The sequence below is a fragment of the Pyrus communis genome, chromosome 13, assembly GCF_041283825.1.
Source record: "Pyrus communis isolate YQ-2024b chromosome 13, ASM4128382v1, whole genome shotgun sequence".
In the NCBI taxonomy this organism is placed as follows: domain Eukaryota; kingdom Viridiplantae; phylum Streptophyta; class Magnoliopsida; order Rosales; family Rosaceae; genus Pyrus; species Pyrus communis.
In genome coordinates this window covers 16,490,842-16,508,246 of record NC_142577.1, presented here as the reverse complement: position 1 = coordinate 16,508,246, position 17,405 = coordinate 16,490,842, and the positions used below count along the sequence as shown (strand labels likewise).

Genomic DNA, 17,405 nt, shown 5'->3' with positions numbered 1-17,405 from the left:
TCAGAGGGGTCAAGTTATTTGCTTGACAATGCCACGGTTTTGCGGGTGGATGCTGCAAACATTAGAGAATGTGTAGAGAAAAGCGTAAAGCGCCTTGGCACGGATTACATAGATTTAATACAAATTCATTGGTAATTTTATCGACCAAACTCCACACTTCTACAAGCTTAACATGCTACATTCTCAAATGATTGTGTGATTGTAATTTGTGTTACACGAGATGTGCCTTCACACTATTAACTGCTTGAAACTTTTCGAACTGCATAGGTACGCTACTTGGTGTTTCCAATGAAACTTCATATGGATTTGTAAATGCAACTAAAGTTGAAGGACTACGAAAGATTCAGTATCCAAAACAAAAATAATTAGTCTGCTAGTAGAACCCATTTTGAAAGTAAGTCACGTATCTGAGGAGTAAAAAAGTCACAGACTTACCATTTTTTCACATAATATTAAACAGCTTGACACAATATTTAAAATATTCACGGAATTATCGATATTTCCGTCAAAATATCCGAAAAACCAGGATCGATTTAGAAAAAGTCAATGAATATCGACGATATTTACCAATTAAATTTTACCGGAACCCATTACAGATTTCGATCTTGTTGACATTACAAGATTTGACTTGTTTGAGTGCTAACTTATATTTGCTTGACCGATATCTTCTTATTTGGTGGATGTCGGCATGGTTGAGCTTTCTATCCAGATTCCAACCTGTTTCTTTAATTGTCGGCACCCTTGTATTATGTGTTTTCCATCCAGATTCCAACCTGTTTCTTTTATTGTCGGCACCTTCGTATTATGTGTTGAGAAGTAAGACAGAGATGCGTATGATGCGACATGTACCTTTCCCTCCTCGTTTTTCCAATCTCATTTTCTTAACCTAATGAGTCTGTAATTCTTTTGTCGATTTTTTGCAGTTGGTCTTGTTGAAGTCTGCCACCCACAAAATAACAAGATTGGCTTACTGTCTTACTCTTCACTGGCTGGTGGATCAACGAGCGGGAAAGTACATAGATAGCAAATCCGAAGCTTAATAAAAATATTGCAATGAAAGGCCTAGTAGTTAGGACATAAGTTGTTTTCCCTTCTTGATGAGTTATTTATGTTTTGAATATGAATTGCTGAGGATAATTTCATTACTGGTTGGTTGCCTGCCTAAATATTACTTGTTTCTGTATTTCAGTAAGCAACAATAACGTAGATCAAGATACGCAAGAAGTACAGGCTAACTCCAGTTCAGATTGCACTTGGATTTGTAAGGGACCGTCGTCCATTTGTGACAAGTTCAATAGTTGGTGCCGCTTCTGTCAACCAACTGAAAGAAAACATGGTGATTTTCTGTTGACTGAGAGGCCCTTGCCACCGGAAGTGGTGGCTGATATTGAAGAGATTTTCAAGAGATACAAAGAATCTACCCTTTGGAAGAAAAAGTCGCCTTAGGAAGTGTAATTATTACGTTTCTTGACACATCTGGTTTAGATGACGATCGAAGGTCAATGCTTCCGATTTGCGGTCACCAACTACCCATGACAGGACAACGCCTCAACTTCCCTTTTGGGATGATTATGTATCCTTCTTGCTTTGCCTTACTGTATTTTCCTCTAATGTGCATAAAAGTGTTGTTTTCGTTTTTTTATTCCCCCTTTAAACCAATGAGAGCTGGATCTCTATATATCAAGAGTTAGTGATAGAAAGTTCGGAGATTGTCAATTTTGATCTGCGAATTTCATGCTGTGTTGGATTCATGCAATTGCATCGTGTTTAAAATTAATCCAATGTTATGCTCCCTTTTGTCTGATACAAGGGAGAATTAAGTGTAAATACGCTAAGTCTAAACTACTTGAGTTACAAGTTCTTTGAGTAAATTTTGTGACTCGACGAAAGAGAGTCCTTTGAGTTCTTGGCAAGGGATTGCAACCGAAGATACCCGTGCACCTTCAACAGTCTGTTCAATTTGTTTTGCAGAAGTATCATCGCCAAATTTGTTGTAGTCTTCTTCCATCTGCAACTGTTTTTCCTTCACTTCTCAAATCAAACCACGTGGCAGAATCAGATTGGGAGTAATAATTTTTAATTTAATATTTTTGAAAAGTAGTTTAACTCGTTGGTGGGACGTGGATGAAGAGAAAGAGGCGCGCCAATATCTCGCCCTCTTTTCTTTTGAGCTGCAAACTTCCCTAAACATGTGAGATCGCTTACTGCCCTCTCATTTCCCACTCCTCCCTCTCTCTCTTTCCTCTCTCTCTCTCTCTCTCTCTCTCTCTCTCTCTCTCTCTCTCTCTGATTGATCTGTGTCGTTTTCAGGCTCAGAAACTCAATATTCACATCTTATGCAGAATTTTACGGTGAATATCTGAGGCTGTTCGATCGACTTCCTCGAGAATTTTTCACGAGGGCCAATTTGTAACTGAAGAAGCTATTGATTTCCAACAAGTTTATGACCCGATTGAGGTTCCCAAGTTTTTTGTTTTGGGAATGTATATGGTTCTTGTTTAGAAGGGCACTAGGAATTTGATGAGAGGCCAAAGTGGAAGAAAGCATATTCCTCTATGAAGACTGGTGAAGGGAAGTCGCCGATGCAGTTGTCGGTTGAGCTTGCTTCTTCTTCGGCGTTTAATTCCTTACGAAAGTTTCAGATGGAATGGCAGATCCTGCTAGCTATGGGAATTATGAACGTGATACTGAACAGGTCAGTTTCCCATCACTGCCCTCTTTCTTTTCCTTTAGATTATTTGGTGTTTGTTTTTGTTTGCCTAGAAAACAATGAGACCTCGTACACTTTCGGGTTTCCATATATTTTGTGCTTTTCCCTGTTGAGTTTTCTTTCTGAAAAGACGGTAACTGAATGAAATCTTGGTCTGGCTGTTATTTTATGACGATACAGTTATAACTTATAACCATCTTACGTAGATTAACGCATATGTATATCAAAGTTACCTGCATTACTCGAACAATTTTCTTTTCAATTCGCGAAGGGAATTAATAAAAACCCAATATCTGTGTAGAAGTTCAGTTTCCAACTTCCTAGCGGTGAAAATGTTGCCCTTTCTGCAGACTACACCCTTTCACACACTCACTTTGATATGGTTAAACATATATATTCAAGATTTTGATCTCTGTGTGATTTGGCAATACTTTTCACCTAATATTCCTCTCTCTCTCATGAAGGCACTCATTGCATTAAAAAGAGGTTCCCAGTTAATCAAGTATAGCCGGAAAGGAAAGCCAAAACTTCTTCCATTCAGAATTTCTACTGTGAGTAGTTTCCCTTACATTAGGATGTTTTTAATCTTACATCTTCTTCCTGCTGCGCATCTCCACGATCATTACTAGATATCTTAACTGCTTGAATGGCTTCATTTTTCGTATCTTTAACAGGATGAAACTACACTAATCTGGTATTCACATGGAGAAGAACGTACTCTGAAATTAGCTTCTGTCTCTCGAATTATCCCCGGACAGAGAACAGTGAGTTTAATACTCCACTACCAAGAACTAATCAATATTTTTGTGTTTCAACTCAGTAATTGTGCGTTTCAGTATATAATTATGAACCACTTTTGTGTCCTACTTGATGGAATAAATACTTCTACTGCTTCTTTATAGGCTGTGTTTAGAAGGTATTTGCGCCCAGAAAAGGATTACTTGTCATTTTCTCTTCTATATAAGAACGGTGAACGAACACTTGATCTGGTAAGTAAAATCAAGTGTTAGTTTCAAGTTTTTCTGTTACAGCCAGTTTAGCAGAAAAGTTTAAACTCGGCAATCCTCTTTATAGATCTGCAAGGACAAAGCTGAGGCAGAGATATGGTTTGCTGGCCTTAAGGCGCTAATTACATCAGGAAAAGAGCGTAGTAGACGTAGTCAGAGTGATATTTCTGATGTAAGTTTCCAATTTAAAAAAAATGCATTCGTAACTGCTTATGCTTGTACTTTTTTTTTATGGTTTCCTAGTTCTTTCTTATCGTTTGAATGGTTAATTATGTTGAGATTGTAATAGGTTAGTTTATATGAGTTTTGCCTTCGAAAAGGGCTGAATATTTCTTGTGAAGTTACCTGGAGATGGTTGAGAAAATATCTGCTCCGAAATTGCCTGACAATCCTAATATTTATATATTCAATTGGCTGCCATTTATTCTTCTGTTTACTAAAATATATAATTAGCAGTAATCTTGGTGATGTTCTAATGAACATTCAATATTCATCAGCATGAACTAAAAAAAGAACTGTTACGCAATATGTAATAAAGTTCCGTCCTCTAGTAAAAGTTATATGAACAATTTACTGATACAATAAATTGTAGCAAATCATTAGAACTCTGAGATGACAGATGCAGATTTGTGCCTCTCAAGCCTTTTAAAAAAAGGGGAAAAACTATACAGGAGGTAGAATAGTATGGGATGTCTAGCAATTGCAGATGAAAGATGGCCCTCACCGTTTTCAGGAAGATTAATTTTTCTTGCAGATAAGATTTGACATACAGAGCTACCTGAATTTCAGTTATGTAAATAAAAGAATAGTTCAAATTCCATGAAATCTGTAATGAGAACTTTGTAAACATATTTGGTGGTTTCCTTCGTACAATTCATGCATTATGAGAAACCGCCAGCACTAAAATTCACAAAGTATATGTAACGCGATTGTCTTGATCCACTCATAATTGTTCTGCATTAATATGTTTTGAGAAGATTCAACGTAGTTGTTTGCTTTCCCTTCAGTTGCAAGACTCTGCTGAATCTGTTCACAGCCGTCCATTTGGTGCGACCTTAGAGTTCACGTCAAGCATTGCCAGTGGTAGGGTATCTGTTGATTCTCGTGAATCAGTGAATTTGACAGGCTCAGATGTGGGTTCAGAACGTGCAAATATGCAACTAAGAACAAGTGCAGGAGATGGTTTTCGAATTAGTGTTTCAAGCATTCCTAGCTGTTCAAGTGGAGGGTCTGGACATGATGATATAGAATCGCTAGGAGATGTTTATGTGTGGGGAGAGATCTGGTCTGATGGAAATGGACCTGATGGGTCTGTGAATTCAATCTCTAAAAAACTCGATGTGCTGATTCCAAAGCCCTTGGAGTCGAATGTTGTTCTCGATGTTCAGCAGATAGCTTGTGGTGTGCGACATGTTGCTCTTGTAACAAGGCAAGGGGAGGTTTTCACCTGGGGAGAGGAATCGGGTGGAAGACTCGGTCATGGGATTGATAGAGATTTTAGTCGTCCTCGCCTTGTTGAGTTCCTCGCAATTAATAACATTGAATTTGTTGCATGTGGTGAGTACCACACATGTGCTGTATCTACATCAGGTGATTTGTTTACGTGGGGTGATGGTACACATAATGCTGGACTTCTTGGTCTTGGAACTGATGTTAGCCACTGGATACCTAAAAGGGTTACTGGTCCTTTAGAAGGACTTCAGGTTCTATCTGTTGCATGTGGCACATGGCATTCAGCTTTAGCAACTTCGAATGGAAAGCTATTTACATATGGAGATGGAGCGTTCGGTGTTTTGGGCCATGGAGATCGAGAGAGTGTTCCGTATCCAAGGGAGGTACAGTCGTTGAATGGACTAAAGACTATAAAAGTAGCATGCGGAGTTTGGCATACTGCAGCTATTGTAGAAGTTATGGGCCAGTCTGGTACAAATGCTTCATCTCGTAAGTTGTTCACCTGGGGCGATGGTGACAAACATCGTTTGGGTCACGAAATCAAGGAAACTTATCTGCTTCCCACCTGTGTTTCTTCACTTATCGACTATAATTTCCACCAGCTAGCATGTGGACACACTATGACTATTGCCCTCACCACATCAGGTCATGTGTTTACCATGGGCGGAACTGCATATGGCCAGCTAGGCAATCCAAGTTCTGTTGGGAAAGTACCTTGTTTAGTACAGGATCGATTGGTTGGTGAGTTTGTCGAAGAAATATCTTGTGGGTCATATCATGTTGCTGTCCTGACATCAAGAAGTGAAGTGTTCACTTGGGGAAAAGGTGCTAATGGAAGACTGGGACACGGGGACACAGAAGACCGGAAAACTCCAACTTTGGTTGAAGCCCTGAAAGATAGGCATGTGAAAAGCATATCGTGCGGCTCAAACTTCACAGCTAGTATATGCATCCATAAGTGGGTCTCTGGAGCTGATCAATCAATTTGCTCAGGTTGTCGACAGACATTTGGTTTTACTAGAAAGAGGCATAACTGTTATAACTGTGGACTAGTCCATTGCCATGCTTGTAGTTCCAAGAAAGCACTGAGGGCAGCTTTGGCCCCGACTCCTGGAAAACCTCATCGTGTATGTGATGCTTGTTATGCGAAACTTAAAGCTGCTGAAGCTGGTAATGCTTCCAGTGTTAGTAGGAGATCTAGGGTCACACGCTCAATGGATAGCAGGGATTTACTAAGTAGAGTAGAGGTGAAATCTTCAAGGATTCTTCTCTCTCCCTCTATAGAACCCGTTATATACCTTGAGGTCAAGTCCATGAAGCCTGGTGGTGTTAGATCCGAATCCCCTTCTATAGTCAGGTCTTCCCAAGTTCCATCCTTTTTACAACTTAAAGATATTGCATTTCCAAGTTCGTTGAGTGCACTGCAAAACGCTTTGAAGCCTGTCATGACAACGCCATCTCAGCCCAATTCGAGATCTAATTCACCATATTCAAGGAGACCTAGTCCTCCCCGGTCTACAACTCCTATATTCTCTAGGAGTGTTATTGACAGTCTTAAGAGGACAAATGACACTCTGACTCAAGAAGTATCAAAGTTGCAAAACCAGGTACTAATTTAACACCTTTCGAAAATTAACATTTTTGGTTGCCTCATTATATTGTCTTGTGGTATAGAAATGTCAAAATCAAGACGCCTTTCCTTGGGTAAACTTTCCTCTCTTTACTTCAGGTTAAAAGTCTGAAGCAGAAGTGTGATGCTCAAGAGGTAGAGATAAAGAAACTACGTAAACATGCGAAAGAAGCTGGCTCATTAGCCGATGACCGATACTTGAAGTGCAGAGCTGCCAAAGAACTCGTCAAGTCCATCACGGAACAGGTTTATAAAACTTAATATTGCAATGTCACTCTTTATAGGCGTTCTGTGTGGCATGACATCTCCATTGACAGAATAATAATGGGGTGGAAAAGAAAATGAACGACTTTTTTTGTGGCCCTGCCCTCGTTGATTCAGTTATTGGTGAAATATGCTGATGTTCTGTGTGCTTTCCGTTCTTTCTTTACCTTGCAGATGAGGGAATGGGAAGACAAGATACCTCCTGAGATTTCTAACAGCAATACTTTCAAAGCATTGCGTACGCAAGCTGAGGATTTTATGAACATGAATATTGGAAGGCCAAGCTCAGAGCTTGACCAGCACTATGCAACCGATAGAACTTCCTTGGTTGTTGAGTCTTCTAGAATGGAAGACAACAAAGCAGAAGACTCTGCAGAGGCTGAACCGCAAAACAGCTCAGAAAACCACTCGAGGTCACCTGAATCATCAACGTTGCGGACGGTAGACAACAGATCAGAAGACTTTGCGGATGCTGGACCTCAAAACCGCTCAAGGTCACCAGAATCATCAATGTCACGGACAGGACAAAAGGAAGTCATTGAACAATTTGAACCGGGCGTTTATGTAACTCTCCTTCAACTAAAAAATGGTATTCGGGTTTTTAAGCGTGTTAAATTCAGGTAAATGTTTTATCTTGCAACATTCAGTAATTATATGTTTGTGTTAGACGGCCACTGGACCCTTGAGCGGGTTCAATGGTGGTCTAACATGGTATCAGAGCTCTTGTTGCACAAGGTCCTGAGTTTAAATATTTCAATCCACATTCCTCACTGCTTTCTTCATTTTCAAGGTGCGGACTGGGACTGCACCTATGTTTTTATTTGTGTCTTCATTTCTCTGCCTGTCCACGTGCAACCCGTGAGTCAAAGTGTTAGCTCGATATATAATGTTGATTCGTTGTCTAACAGCTTAAACTTACGGGTTCGATCGCTGTCTAACAAGCTATGGTGCCATGTTACAACTAATGGATCTCAAATGTTTAAGTTGTTTGCGAACTGATCAACAATGTATATCAAGTTTACGAGCTACACTTGTACGCATACTGATTGTAACAAAACTAGTTCTAAATTAGTTGTTTCTGTTCCATTTATTTCCATAAGCTAAATTTATTGAGGATAAGCGTACGCACAACCAAGTCTTGGATCATTTCAATGCTGTTCTCTTTTCATTTTCTCACACCGGTCTCCAATATTTTCTGCAGCAAACGGAAGTTTAGTTCGGAACAGGCAGAAGCATGGTGGAAAAACAACAAAGATAGGCTGCTTAGGAGATATAGTCAGCCGAATGCAAGTCCTGCTCCGAGTGCACCACCACCCAGCAGTCCTATTCCGCCCGAGGAAAACAGCGAGGCAGCCGCAGCTTCCCCGACTTAGTTTTATAACTTAGTCTCTTAACAGTATGGTTTAGAAATTTGGTTAGTAGGATCAAAGGATCTGCTATAGAATGGCAGTGTATGAATCAGTTAGGTGTAAACTTATCTTTGTTAAGAACAGAACAAAATAGAGCGGCATCCTTGTTCTTCTTTCTTTTCCTTTTTTTTTTTTTTTTTTTTTTTTTCTAGGGGAATTATTGAGAGGATTTCTACTCCTCCATTAAAAAGAAGAGCTTCAATATCATTATTTTCATCCATTGTGGTTTGTTTTTCTGTTTTTCACAACGCGGTATTCTAATTTTCTTGGGGAAGGCACACGCACACAACCTTGATGAAGGGGACAGGCACACCCACACAACCTTGACCGACTAGATTAACCCACATCTGCGCATAGTAGTTGATATTATTAAATAATGTATAGTGATAAATGTAATTTATGAGTTGAGTTTAGAATTGAAATTCTTTTACTCGGAGATTAAATTGGAGATATGACTTTTCAGAAAAGAATCTTAAATAACTTTTTGAACCAACATGTTCATTATTGTTTTAATGTATAATCCGAATCTACAGTTTGACAATATAAATATTTATTCGACAATTGTGTCTAGATAGCAATTAAATTGGAGATATGACTTTTCCGAAGACAATCTTAAATAACTTTTTGAACCAACATGTTGATTATTGTTTTAATGCATAATCCGAATCTACAGTTTGACAATATAAATATTTATTCGACAAACCAATCAATTATTGTGTCTAGATCGCTAGCACCTTCATCTTGATAATGTATTGGGCTAACAAACAATGATATTAGTAGTTGAGTGTTGAACTTGTTAATTCGTGTTCGTATGGTTGGCATCTTCCTTGACAGGGACGGGAACAACTGCGAACTTGCCTGTTACGAGTTACAAATATTATTTTCTTTCTCATTAATTTATTAGATTACATGTTCTTATTTCTCAAGATTCATGACACGCAATTTGATTCCATTTTATCTAATTCATTTCCTGTCTTGATCAGTAATAGCCAATTATTATTGAAAATATGTGTTCAAAGTTCAAGCTCTAGAAAATGATTGGTAGACTCTTATTTCACTTTTATTATATAGATGTTAGGAGGATCAAATTCTTAAACCAAATTTGCAAACCAAATAACATGTCACCAAGTAAAAATTCAGTCATCAACTTCTATGCTATTTGTTATTAAAAGTTTTATCTTCCTCGCATTATCCTTATTATATTAGTTGAAAGAGTATTCCAACTTTGCTTATCAAATAACATTTTACTATAATGATAAAAAATAATCATATCAATATATTTTAGAGCAAGTTTGATTCCCACGGTATAATAATTGCATCTTATTTTAACACGATAATTTATTCATTATGCTACTATACCTACTACATATTTGTATCACTTCTGTAATATAATAGTGGTAAGACCCACAATACACGTGAGTCTCATCTCTATTATAGAGAAGATAAAAATAACATATTTCGATTTAAATATGTGATAAGAGTAGCGTTTTTGGAAAAGTTTCCTTCATCCAGTGTTTTTGGGTCAAAAGGATCTTGAAAATCTTCTTAGCCAATTTTTCTTGTAAAAAAGATATAATAAAATAAAAAGAAAATTGTTGCAATGATTCCTCAACTTTAATCCAATTGGAGCAATGTTCCCTCAACTAAAAGTTCTTGACCATTGATACCTTAACATATCAAAACGTGTAATTATAGTCCATTTCGTCAACTCCATTAAAACTTTTGTTAAAATGAGCCACATGCTCCGCAAGTGAGGTCATAATCAAGAGGCAAATATAGGAAACTAAATGAAAAAATTGTAAAAATGGTCATTTTCGTCAACTCTGTCAAAACTTCTGTCAAAATGAATCACATGTCACACACGTGAGGTCATAATCAATGGACAAATATGGGAAACTAAATGAAAAAAATTGTAGAAGTGATCCCTCGACTTTAACCAAATTGGAGAAATGATATCTTAACATTAATCCATTTGGAGCAGTTGTCTCCAATTTTAACCCAATTGTAGTACTGGTCCTTAAGATTAATCCAATTGTAGCAATAATTCTTTCAACACGATTCGTTTTAACAAAGTTGAACGAAAAAACCATAACTTAACATTAGTCATGAATTTTTAATTAAAAGAGTATTATAGCAATTACATTAAAATTGAGAAATCATTCCCCCAATTTCCTCTAAAATAAAATCTCTAGCTAATGTATATTATATCTTCGTTGATAAGGAATTCAATTAATTTCGATATCCACTTGCAATATCAAATTCCAATTTGAACAAGTTTCTTACAAAGCACATCACTTCCCATCCATTTTCCTGGGAAACACTCGTGATTTTCCCGGAATTTTCTTATATTTTCCTCCTGAATTTAAAACCCTAGGTCTTCAAGGTTTGCTTCAAAACCCACGAAGGGTAATTGCAGTTCTTCCCGGGATTTCAATGGGGCAGCAGCAATCGAAAGACGAACTGCTCTATCTGCAAGTCAGCTATGGAAACATCGAAGGGATTAAAGCCCTCTGCAGAGATGGTGCAGGCCTTGAGGTAGTTAAAGGAGATTAATTTTCGATTAGTGTTTAAGCTGTATCAAAATTGTGATCATTGGTAGTGATAATTTGTTTTGTTTTGTCAATTGGTAGAGATAATTGTTGAAAGTTTTGGATTTTTGGGTAATGGTTGATGAATTCTTGATTATTTATGGTGATTTTGGTTTTCAGTGGATTGATAGAGAGGGGAAAACCCCTTTGATCGTGGCCTGTATAAATCCTGGGCTCTATAATGTTGCAAAAAGCTTGATTGAACTTGGTGCAAACGTTAACGCCTATCGCCCCGGTACCTTTCCTGTCATAATTCATTACAATTTGATAACTTCTCAGTTGAATTGCTCTTATGTTACTGTTTATGTACTTGGATAGTGAGAAGAAAGTAAGAATGAATAATGAAGATACAAAAGAAAATTGGTATTTTGGGTTCATAGATTTCCAAGAAATGTACCAATTGGCAAGGTAGAGTTGTCACCAAGGACCCGGAAAGTATTAAAAGAGTAACCTGGCTATAGTTAGTAGCCACTCCTTTTTGCCTGAAATGTACGGTTTTAGTCCAAATTCTTCCTCCAAGTTTTGCACAGTTATGTGGAATTCGAGTTGGATCCACATGCGTACTGCAGTCATGATGGAAATATCACTACCATAGATCTTAAATACCACTGTTGTAATGACATGTTTTCCCTTGCAGAAAATGGAACACTAAGATTAGATATGCTTCAACTGTTCTTTCTTTAATTCTTTCTGATCTCACTCTTATCCCCAGAATTTGTTGTGTTTTACTGTGTTTATATTAAACTCGTCTTGTAATGCAGTCTTCTTAAAAAATGCTATTATAAATGCATGCACCTTGACCTTTGGCTTGCATTAACAATTTTTTTTCATTTTTTGTCCTTTTTCTCAATGCGGAGTAGGTCGTCATGCTGGGACTCCTCTACATCATGCAGCTAAAAGAGGCCTAGAAGACGTCGTTAATTTACTTCTTTCGCATGGAGGTGTGCAACTCTATCTTTAAATCTGTTTAAATGTCTTATTTAAAGTGGAGTATAAGGCTTACAATTTTACAATAATAAACACATTCTTTTTCCTGCTTTCTTTGTTTCGTTAATATATAATTTGTTCAAAATTTTCAGCAAATGCTTTAATCATGAACGATGACTGTCAAAGTCCTCTTGACGTTGCTAGGGCGAAAGGGTACATGAATGTTGTCCGTGCAATTGAGGTAAATTCAAACTTTAGCATGCAATGCCAATCTATGTATATCTCTTACTTTCGATGTTACAATATATTTCATTTTCTTCTTTTGATAGTTCTTCACTTTTTCTCTCTTGGTTTTGTCTTTTTACACATTTCCCAATGTTTGTAGAGGCATATTTGCTTATTCTCTGGTTGGTTGCGGGAGTTTTATGGTCCTGGATTTCTTGGAGTACTTGCTCCGCAGTTGGTTTCAAGAAAAGTGTGAGTATTTTGTTAAAGTGGTGTCATCTTGACGTATTCCTGTGTAGTTGTTTGCATTTTGTCTTCAATCATGATCTCCACAGCAAGTTATCTAAGCAATGTAGACTGATTGATTTGAACTGTTTTGAAGAATTTATATGTCACTTGTTTAATTTTTTTTCTTTTCAACTTTGATCGAGTAATTGTCTGAAAATTCACTTGGCATGTGTGCCTACTTTTGCATACTTTGCAGTTGGGTTGTTGTTTTGCCATGTAGTTCCCGGAAACCCACCAAGCCTTTCAAGTTGGAGCTTGCCATTTACCCTAACATGCAGGTATTTCTATGTATAACCTTATATTCTTAGGTAGATTAAGCGTTATGTATGATTATAAATGTTTCTAAATTGTGCCTCTACTCATACATTGCATTCAAGTTACTTTAATTTAGGCTACATCGAGTGGTTGCTTCCAGATGATAACATTCGCAGTATTATTTTCTTTTCTTTTCTTTGTTTTTTTTTTTTAAAAAGAAATCATCTAATAATTAAAAAACCATGTACAATGCCTTGCATGAGTTAATCTGATGGCTAAAGTCTCTGCATTTGTATAGTTTGCTAACTAGCTATCAATAGTAATGTTGTTTTTAGCTTTTATTGTACGCGTTCTTGAACCTTCCATTCTTTTTTGCCATGTAGATGATAAAAGGCATCAATTCAATAGCCAAGTTCAGGCCTTTTTTTTTTATTTTTTATGAATGGAGATATATAAGACATTGGTTTATAGTGCTTCGGGATTTTCTTCTAACTCATTTGAAATGTTATGCACTCAGAGTACTCTGTCCAAATTACAAATTCAAATAAAATAAGTTCATTTATTATTTCTTTTTTCATAACTCCTAACGAAGGTACTTCACCTTGGGATTGCATCAACAAACCTTGTTGAATTAGGATGTCCTTTACCCTTAATTGCCAATGGTAGAATTTTCCTTTCCATCAAATAGCTCAACAGAAAATGGTGAGCCAATATTTCTTTTAATGACTAAACATGAACAAAGTATTAAAGTTGAACCCTAGTCATTATAAGTTGGGTAAAACTCCTAGTCAGGAAAATAGTGACTGAAACATTAAAGATAATATAATAAAGACAAGATGTTAAGTACTGATATACACTCTCAGAGAAAACAAACTGGTACAAGTCATTTTTTATCACTAGTTAATCGCCCCACCCTGAGCGAAATAGACATCTTGAGATTGCTTGGATCTGTTTACAGAACAGCCCTACTCCTTAGAGCAGCTCCAGCGGGAGCTCCTGCTCGAGGGACGGGCTCCGGAACAGGGCTGGATTGCCCGAGGGAGGAAGTCCAGCGTTGGCTGGCAAGGGAGCCCGAGCAGGCTCGAGCGCCAAGCCCGTCGATTCGTGCCGGCCCGAGCGCCCAAAGGCAATCTGACGTGGGCTGACGTCAGGACGACGTCTCCACGCTTTTTGAGGGCCACGGAGGTTGCTGCTGCTGTTTGAGGCAGCCGCGGCGCTGGTGAGCCTGAGCTCGCTTCAAGGCGGCCATGAGAGCATTAGAGATGGGGGGCTCCATGCCGGGACTCATGTTTTGGGAAGTGGGCAACCGCTCCAGAGCCACACTGAAGCAGAGCTCCAGAGCTTGGCACTGCAGAGGGTGGGAGGAATTGGGGTGAGATTTGATGCATGCTTGGCAGAGGAAGCCGGTGGGGGAGGACAAAAGGGTTCCGTTGACCCGCTTCAGCAGAGACAAAGGCAGCAGCAACAAATGAAATCAACGGTGGAGATGCAACGGTTAAGACAAGTTTTGTGGAAAAAATACTATTATTTTATAAAAAAATAAAAAAAAAAACTATTATTTTATTGCCTATTGCCATGGCTATTCAAGTGCAACGGTGGAGATGCAAAAGGCAGTTACTGTTCATTAAGGGCAGTTACTGTTCACTAGGTGGATTGACTAGTAAATAGCCTGGGGGGAGGGCTCCCACGCTAGAGTTGCTCTTAGGTCCCAGCTTCAAAGTAAGATGGAAAGAACGCTACATGATGAGGCCGATCGCCCCTTAGAAGTGAAGTCCTATTTCAGAAAGGACCTTTCAGCCTCTGCCTGAGTTCCTCTTTTTTATGTTTATGGTCTTTCTCGAGGCACTGCCTCTTCCCCCTCCCTCCCCCCTCAACCCCCACCCCCCCCCCCCCCCCCCAAAAAAAAAAACACTTTTCCTCCTCCTCCAAGTACATTATTTACTTAAATTGCTGAAGTAAAATCCCACTATCAACTCTTACTCTCAGATCTCTACTGTGATTCTTTGCGGAGAGAAGCTTTCAAGTTTAGCACGGTAGAGAACTATTTTGTAGCCTCTCTCAAAGTAGAGATTCAGGTCCGTCCCCCAGGAGACAGCAAGACTCTTTATTTTCTGTGAAATTTAGTCTCTTTTGGGTGAATACATTTCCCATCTGAGTTACCAAGGTGGTTCCTGACATTGTTGTTGCTTCCCCTTGGTGCTATGTAGTTCTACCATCTTTGGCTCTTCCAGAGAAATGTCCGATGTTTCATTTAACATTTAGCAGCCACAGTTGCTGCTACATGACTGGTGGCGACGATTTGCCCACTACCTTATATTTTTAACCATATTCAAATACTATGGGTCTATAAATTGTCACTAGAGGCCGTCTATTCTGGCCTTCTGTTCTGGCTTCTTCAGTTTGCAACTTAGCATAGCTGTGGTTCCTTTTTATTTGATTTGTACTGTGCAGAAGGCGGAGTTGACTCATGCTATGTGGTGATTTGTAGCTTAATTTTCAGGCCTTCTGCAGTATTGTTAGTGTTCTTACAAGTACATTCTATCTTGATTGATGCTGTGAGCTCGCTTCCTATTGTCAAACATTTTGATAGAATTAGCTGTCCAGCATCTTGTATGTCTATATCTTTATCTACTCCGGATTGATATATCTAGGCCACACTTGTGTTTTGCATAATTTTGGCTGTAAGTTGACTGATGCATCTATCATTTTTCTAGTGTGCTTATATTGAACTTTTTAATAAGCAGGACGCCAAACCGCGAACAGTTATTGCATTGTGGAAAGTCAATCTGGAAGAACCAAAGTTACACCAATCTGATCCATTAGTTGTGATTCATGATAACTTCACAAGTAATTCCTTTATTCCAAAATAATTCAGTTTGAGTAATTTTAACCCTTATTTCTTTAGGCTATAAATCTGGGATTGATCTCACATTAACTTCCTAGCCCCTTTTTAATTGAATTCTATGTCCATGCATAGGCCCAAGAGGCAAGATACGGAGAAGAAGCATGTACATCGCCCGAGAAGCTAGTTGTAGGCGTCAAAAACTTAGGCGTACGTACGTTGTCGTTAATTACTTCCAATCAATATAAATCATAGAAGTGATTGAGAAGCACTTTAGCCGAAGATTTTGGATATCTTCCACATCAAGTGCTGCAGTAATATACTGATCCCATCCTCCACCCTCCGACCTATATTAGGTTTACCGTCTAGCTAGGAAGAAAATGATGTTTAATTGTTGTGCGTGTCCATGAGTTAGGTTTCTCTTGTTAGTATCCCATTCAAGCTCAGCAAAGAATCCCATCCAAACTATGCATTCCTTCTTTTGCAGAAACACGCATCAAACTTGCAGCTGCAGTTGAGAATGACAAGCAACAACTTCAGTTGTTTTGCAATGCATGCAAAGGAATTCCACAGGTACATTTCATCTTATCCTTCTCTGACATATACATGACATTTTTAACTCCCATCCTTTTTCCTGTTGTATTGTTTAACGTGAAGTGTTTTGCAAGTTCTTGTCTCATTATTTCTTGAAATGCTATGTTTGAATCCATTTATATGGACCGTTTTCTTTTCAATGTGAAATCCACCCCTAGAAATGAAAAAGTGAAAAAAGGGAATGGACAATATGTACCTTTTATAGTAAGCAAGCATTTATCTTTTGCGTGGTGATTGGGAGGCTATCATATATTATATTTGTGAAATTTTTCAGGATCGTCCTGCATTTTTGGGTAACAGCCAACCCCCAGCAACTGCACCACCAGCTGCTCCAGCAACTGCACCACCAGCTCCAGAAGATTTAGAGTTGACCATGGCTATTAGTGCCTCCATGCAGTCTGCTTTGCAGGAGAGACCATCCCATCCTAATCCACACCCTACCTATGAAGCAAGTTCATCCAGTAGTGATAATGGTTGGGCCGGAGCCTCCACAAGAACTGACAGTTACAATGGTGGTGGTGCACCAACTGCAGCTGCTGCTTCAAAAGTAAGTAGCAGCGAGTGGTCAGGGACTCAGAGTAACGAAGTCGGAGAGTCATCTCAGCAGGTGGAAATCCAGGATACCTCTTCCGTCCAAACAGCTCCTACTTCAGATATAATCCCATCAGCCCCACCGGTTGCAGATGATAGTCTAGATGCAGCTCCTATTCACTATCCATCAATTGATTTCAGTCCTATTGATATCCCATCCCCAAGCCTTGAAAGCACACCTGCTAAAATTGATGAGAAGAAAGGTGAAAGCGGTTCATGCGTGATTTGTTTGGATGCTCCAGTTGAAGGAGCTTGCATCCCATGTGGACATATGGCTGGATGCATGTCCTGTTTGAAGGAGATTACAGGTAAGAAATGGGGTTGCCCCGTCTGTCGAGCCAAGATAGACCAAGTTATAAGGCTTTACACTGTGTGAAGTGATCCATAATATATTGAAGTTCGACATTGTTACTACAAACAGCTTGAAGAATATTGTTTTGTTTGTATCATAGTATGTACTTGGATGAAGTTGTATGTGACTTGAGGTTTTTGTACATGTTGCCACATATTAATTACCTTTCACCATGTTTTCTTAAGTCCCGCCGAGACGACAGCCTGTGTTCATTTTTTTTCATGATTGATTATAAGTTGTATATGTAAATAAAGTTCATTTTTCCAAAAAA

The 17,405-nt window shown here is 38.6% G+C and overlaps 2 protein-coding genes across 6 annotated transcripts; both read left to right on the top strand.

Annotated features, from left to right (window-relative positions):
• The first annotated feature begins 822 nt into the window (after positions 1–822).
• On the top strand, positions 823–8,647 carry LOC137738101 (PH, RCC1 and FYVE domains-containing protein 1). 4 transcript variants are annotated; one of them, XM_088683260.1, is made up of 11 exons: positions 823–1,573; positions 2,054–2,191; positions 2,311–2,695; positions 3,175–3,261; positions 3,385–3,474; positions 3,613–3,699; positions 3,785–3,889; positions 4,725–6,776; positions 6,899–7,045; positions 7,238–7,683; positions 8,265–8,647. In XM_088683260.1, exons 3-11 carry the CDS (start codon positions 2,648–2,650, stop codon positions 8,434–8,436), a joined length of 3,234 nt encoding a protein of 1,077 aa, XP_088539386.1. In that variant the 5' UTR covers positions 823–1,573; positions 2,054–2,191; positions 2,311–2,647; the 3' UTR covers positions 8,437–8,647. The 4 variants fall into 4 exon arrangements, with proteins under 4 accessions (XP_088539386.1, XP_068333808.2, XP_088539385.1 ...); XM_068477707.2 differs by having other exon boundaries at positions 1,972–2,191; XM_088683259.1 differs by lacking the exon at positions 823–1,573 and having other exon boundaries at positions 1,867–2,191; positions 2,343–2,695.
• A 1,949-nt stretch (positions 8,648–10,596) lies between these two features.
• On the top strand, positions 10,597–17,405 carry LOC137738099 (putative E3 ubiquitin-protein ligase XBAT35). Of its 2 annotated transcripts, XM_068477701.2 has the most exons (10): positions 10,597–11,007; positions 11,181–11,295; positions 11,921–12,001; positions 12,140–12,228; positions 12,373–12,464; positions 12,697–12,778; positions 15,500–15,602; positions 15,733–15,807; positions 16,085–16,170; positions 16,466–17,405. In XM_068477701.2, exons 1-10 carry the CDS (start codon positions 10,906–10,908, stop codon positions 17,156–17,158), a joined length of 1,518 nt encoding a protein of 505 aa, XP_068333802.2. In that variant the 5' UTR covers positions 10,597–10,905; the 3' UTR covers positions 17,159–17,405. The 2 variants fall into 2 exon arrangements, with proteins under 2 accessions (XP_068333802.2, XP_068333803.2); XM_068477702.2 differs by lacking the exon at positions 15,733–15,807 and having other exon boundaries at positions 10,603–11,007.

Coding starts and splice junctions, on each gene's coding strand:
- LOC137738101 (XM_088683260.1), top strand. CDS start 2,648: ATGGCAGATCCTGCTAGCTATGGGAATTATGAACGTGATACTGAACAG. Junction 3,700..3,784: donor GTGAACGAACACTTGATCTG/GTAAGTAAAATC, acceptor TCCTCTTTATAG/ATCTGCAAGGACAAAGCTGA. Junction 7,046..7,237: donor TCAAGTCCATCACGGAACAG/GTTTATAAAACT, acceptor TTTACCTTGCAG/ATGAGGGAATGGGAAGACAA.
- LOC137738099 (XM_068477701.2), top strand. CDS start 10,906: ATGGGGCAGCAGCAATCGAAAGACGAACTGCTCTATCTGCAAGTCAGC. Junction 12,229..12,372: donor ATGTTGTCCGTGCAATTGAG/GTAAATTCAAAC, acceptor CAATGTTTGTAG/AGGCATATTTGCTTATTCTC. Junction 12,465..12,696: donor CAGTTGGTTTCAAGAAAAGT/GTGAGTATTTTG, acceptor CATACTTTGCAG/TTGGGTTGTTGTTTTGCCAT.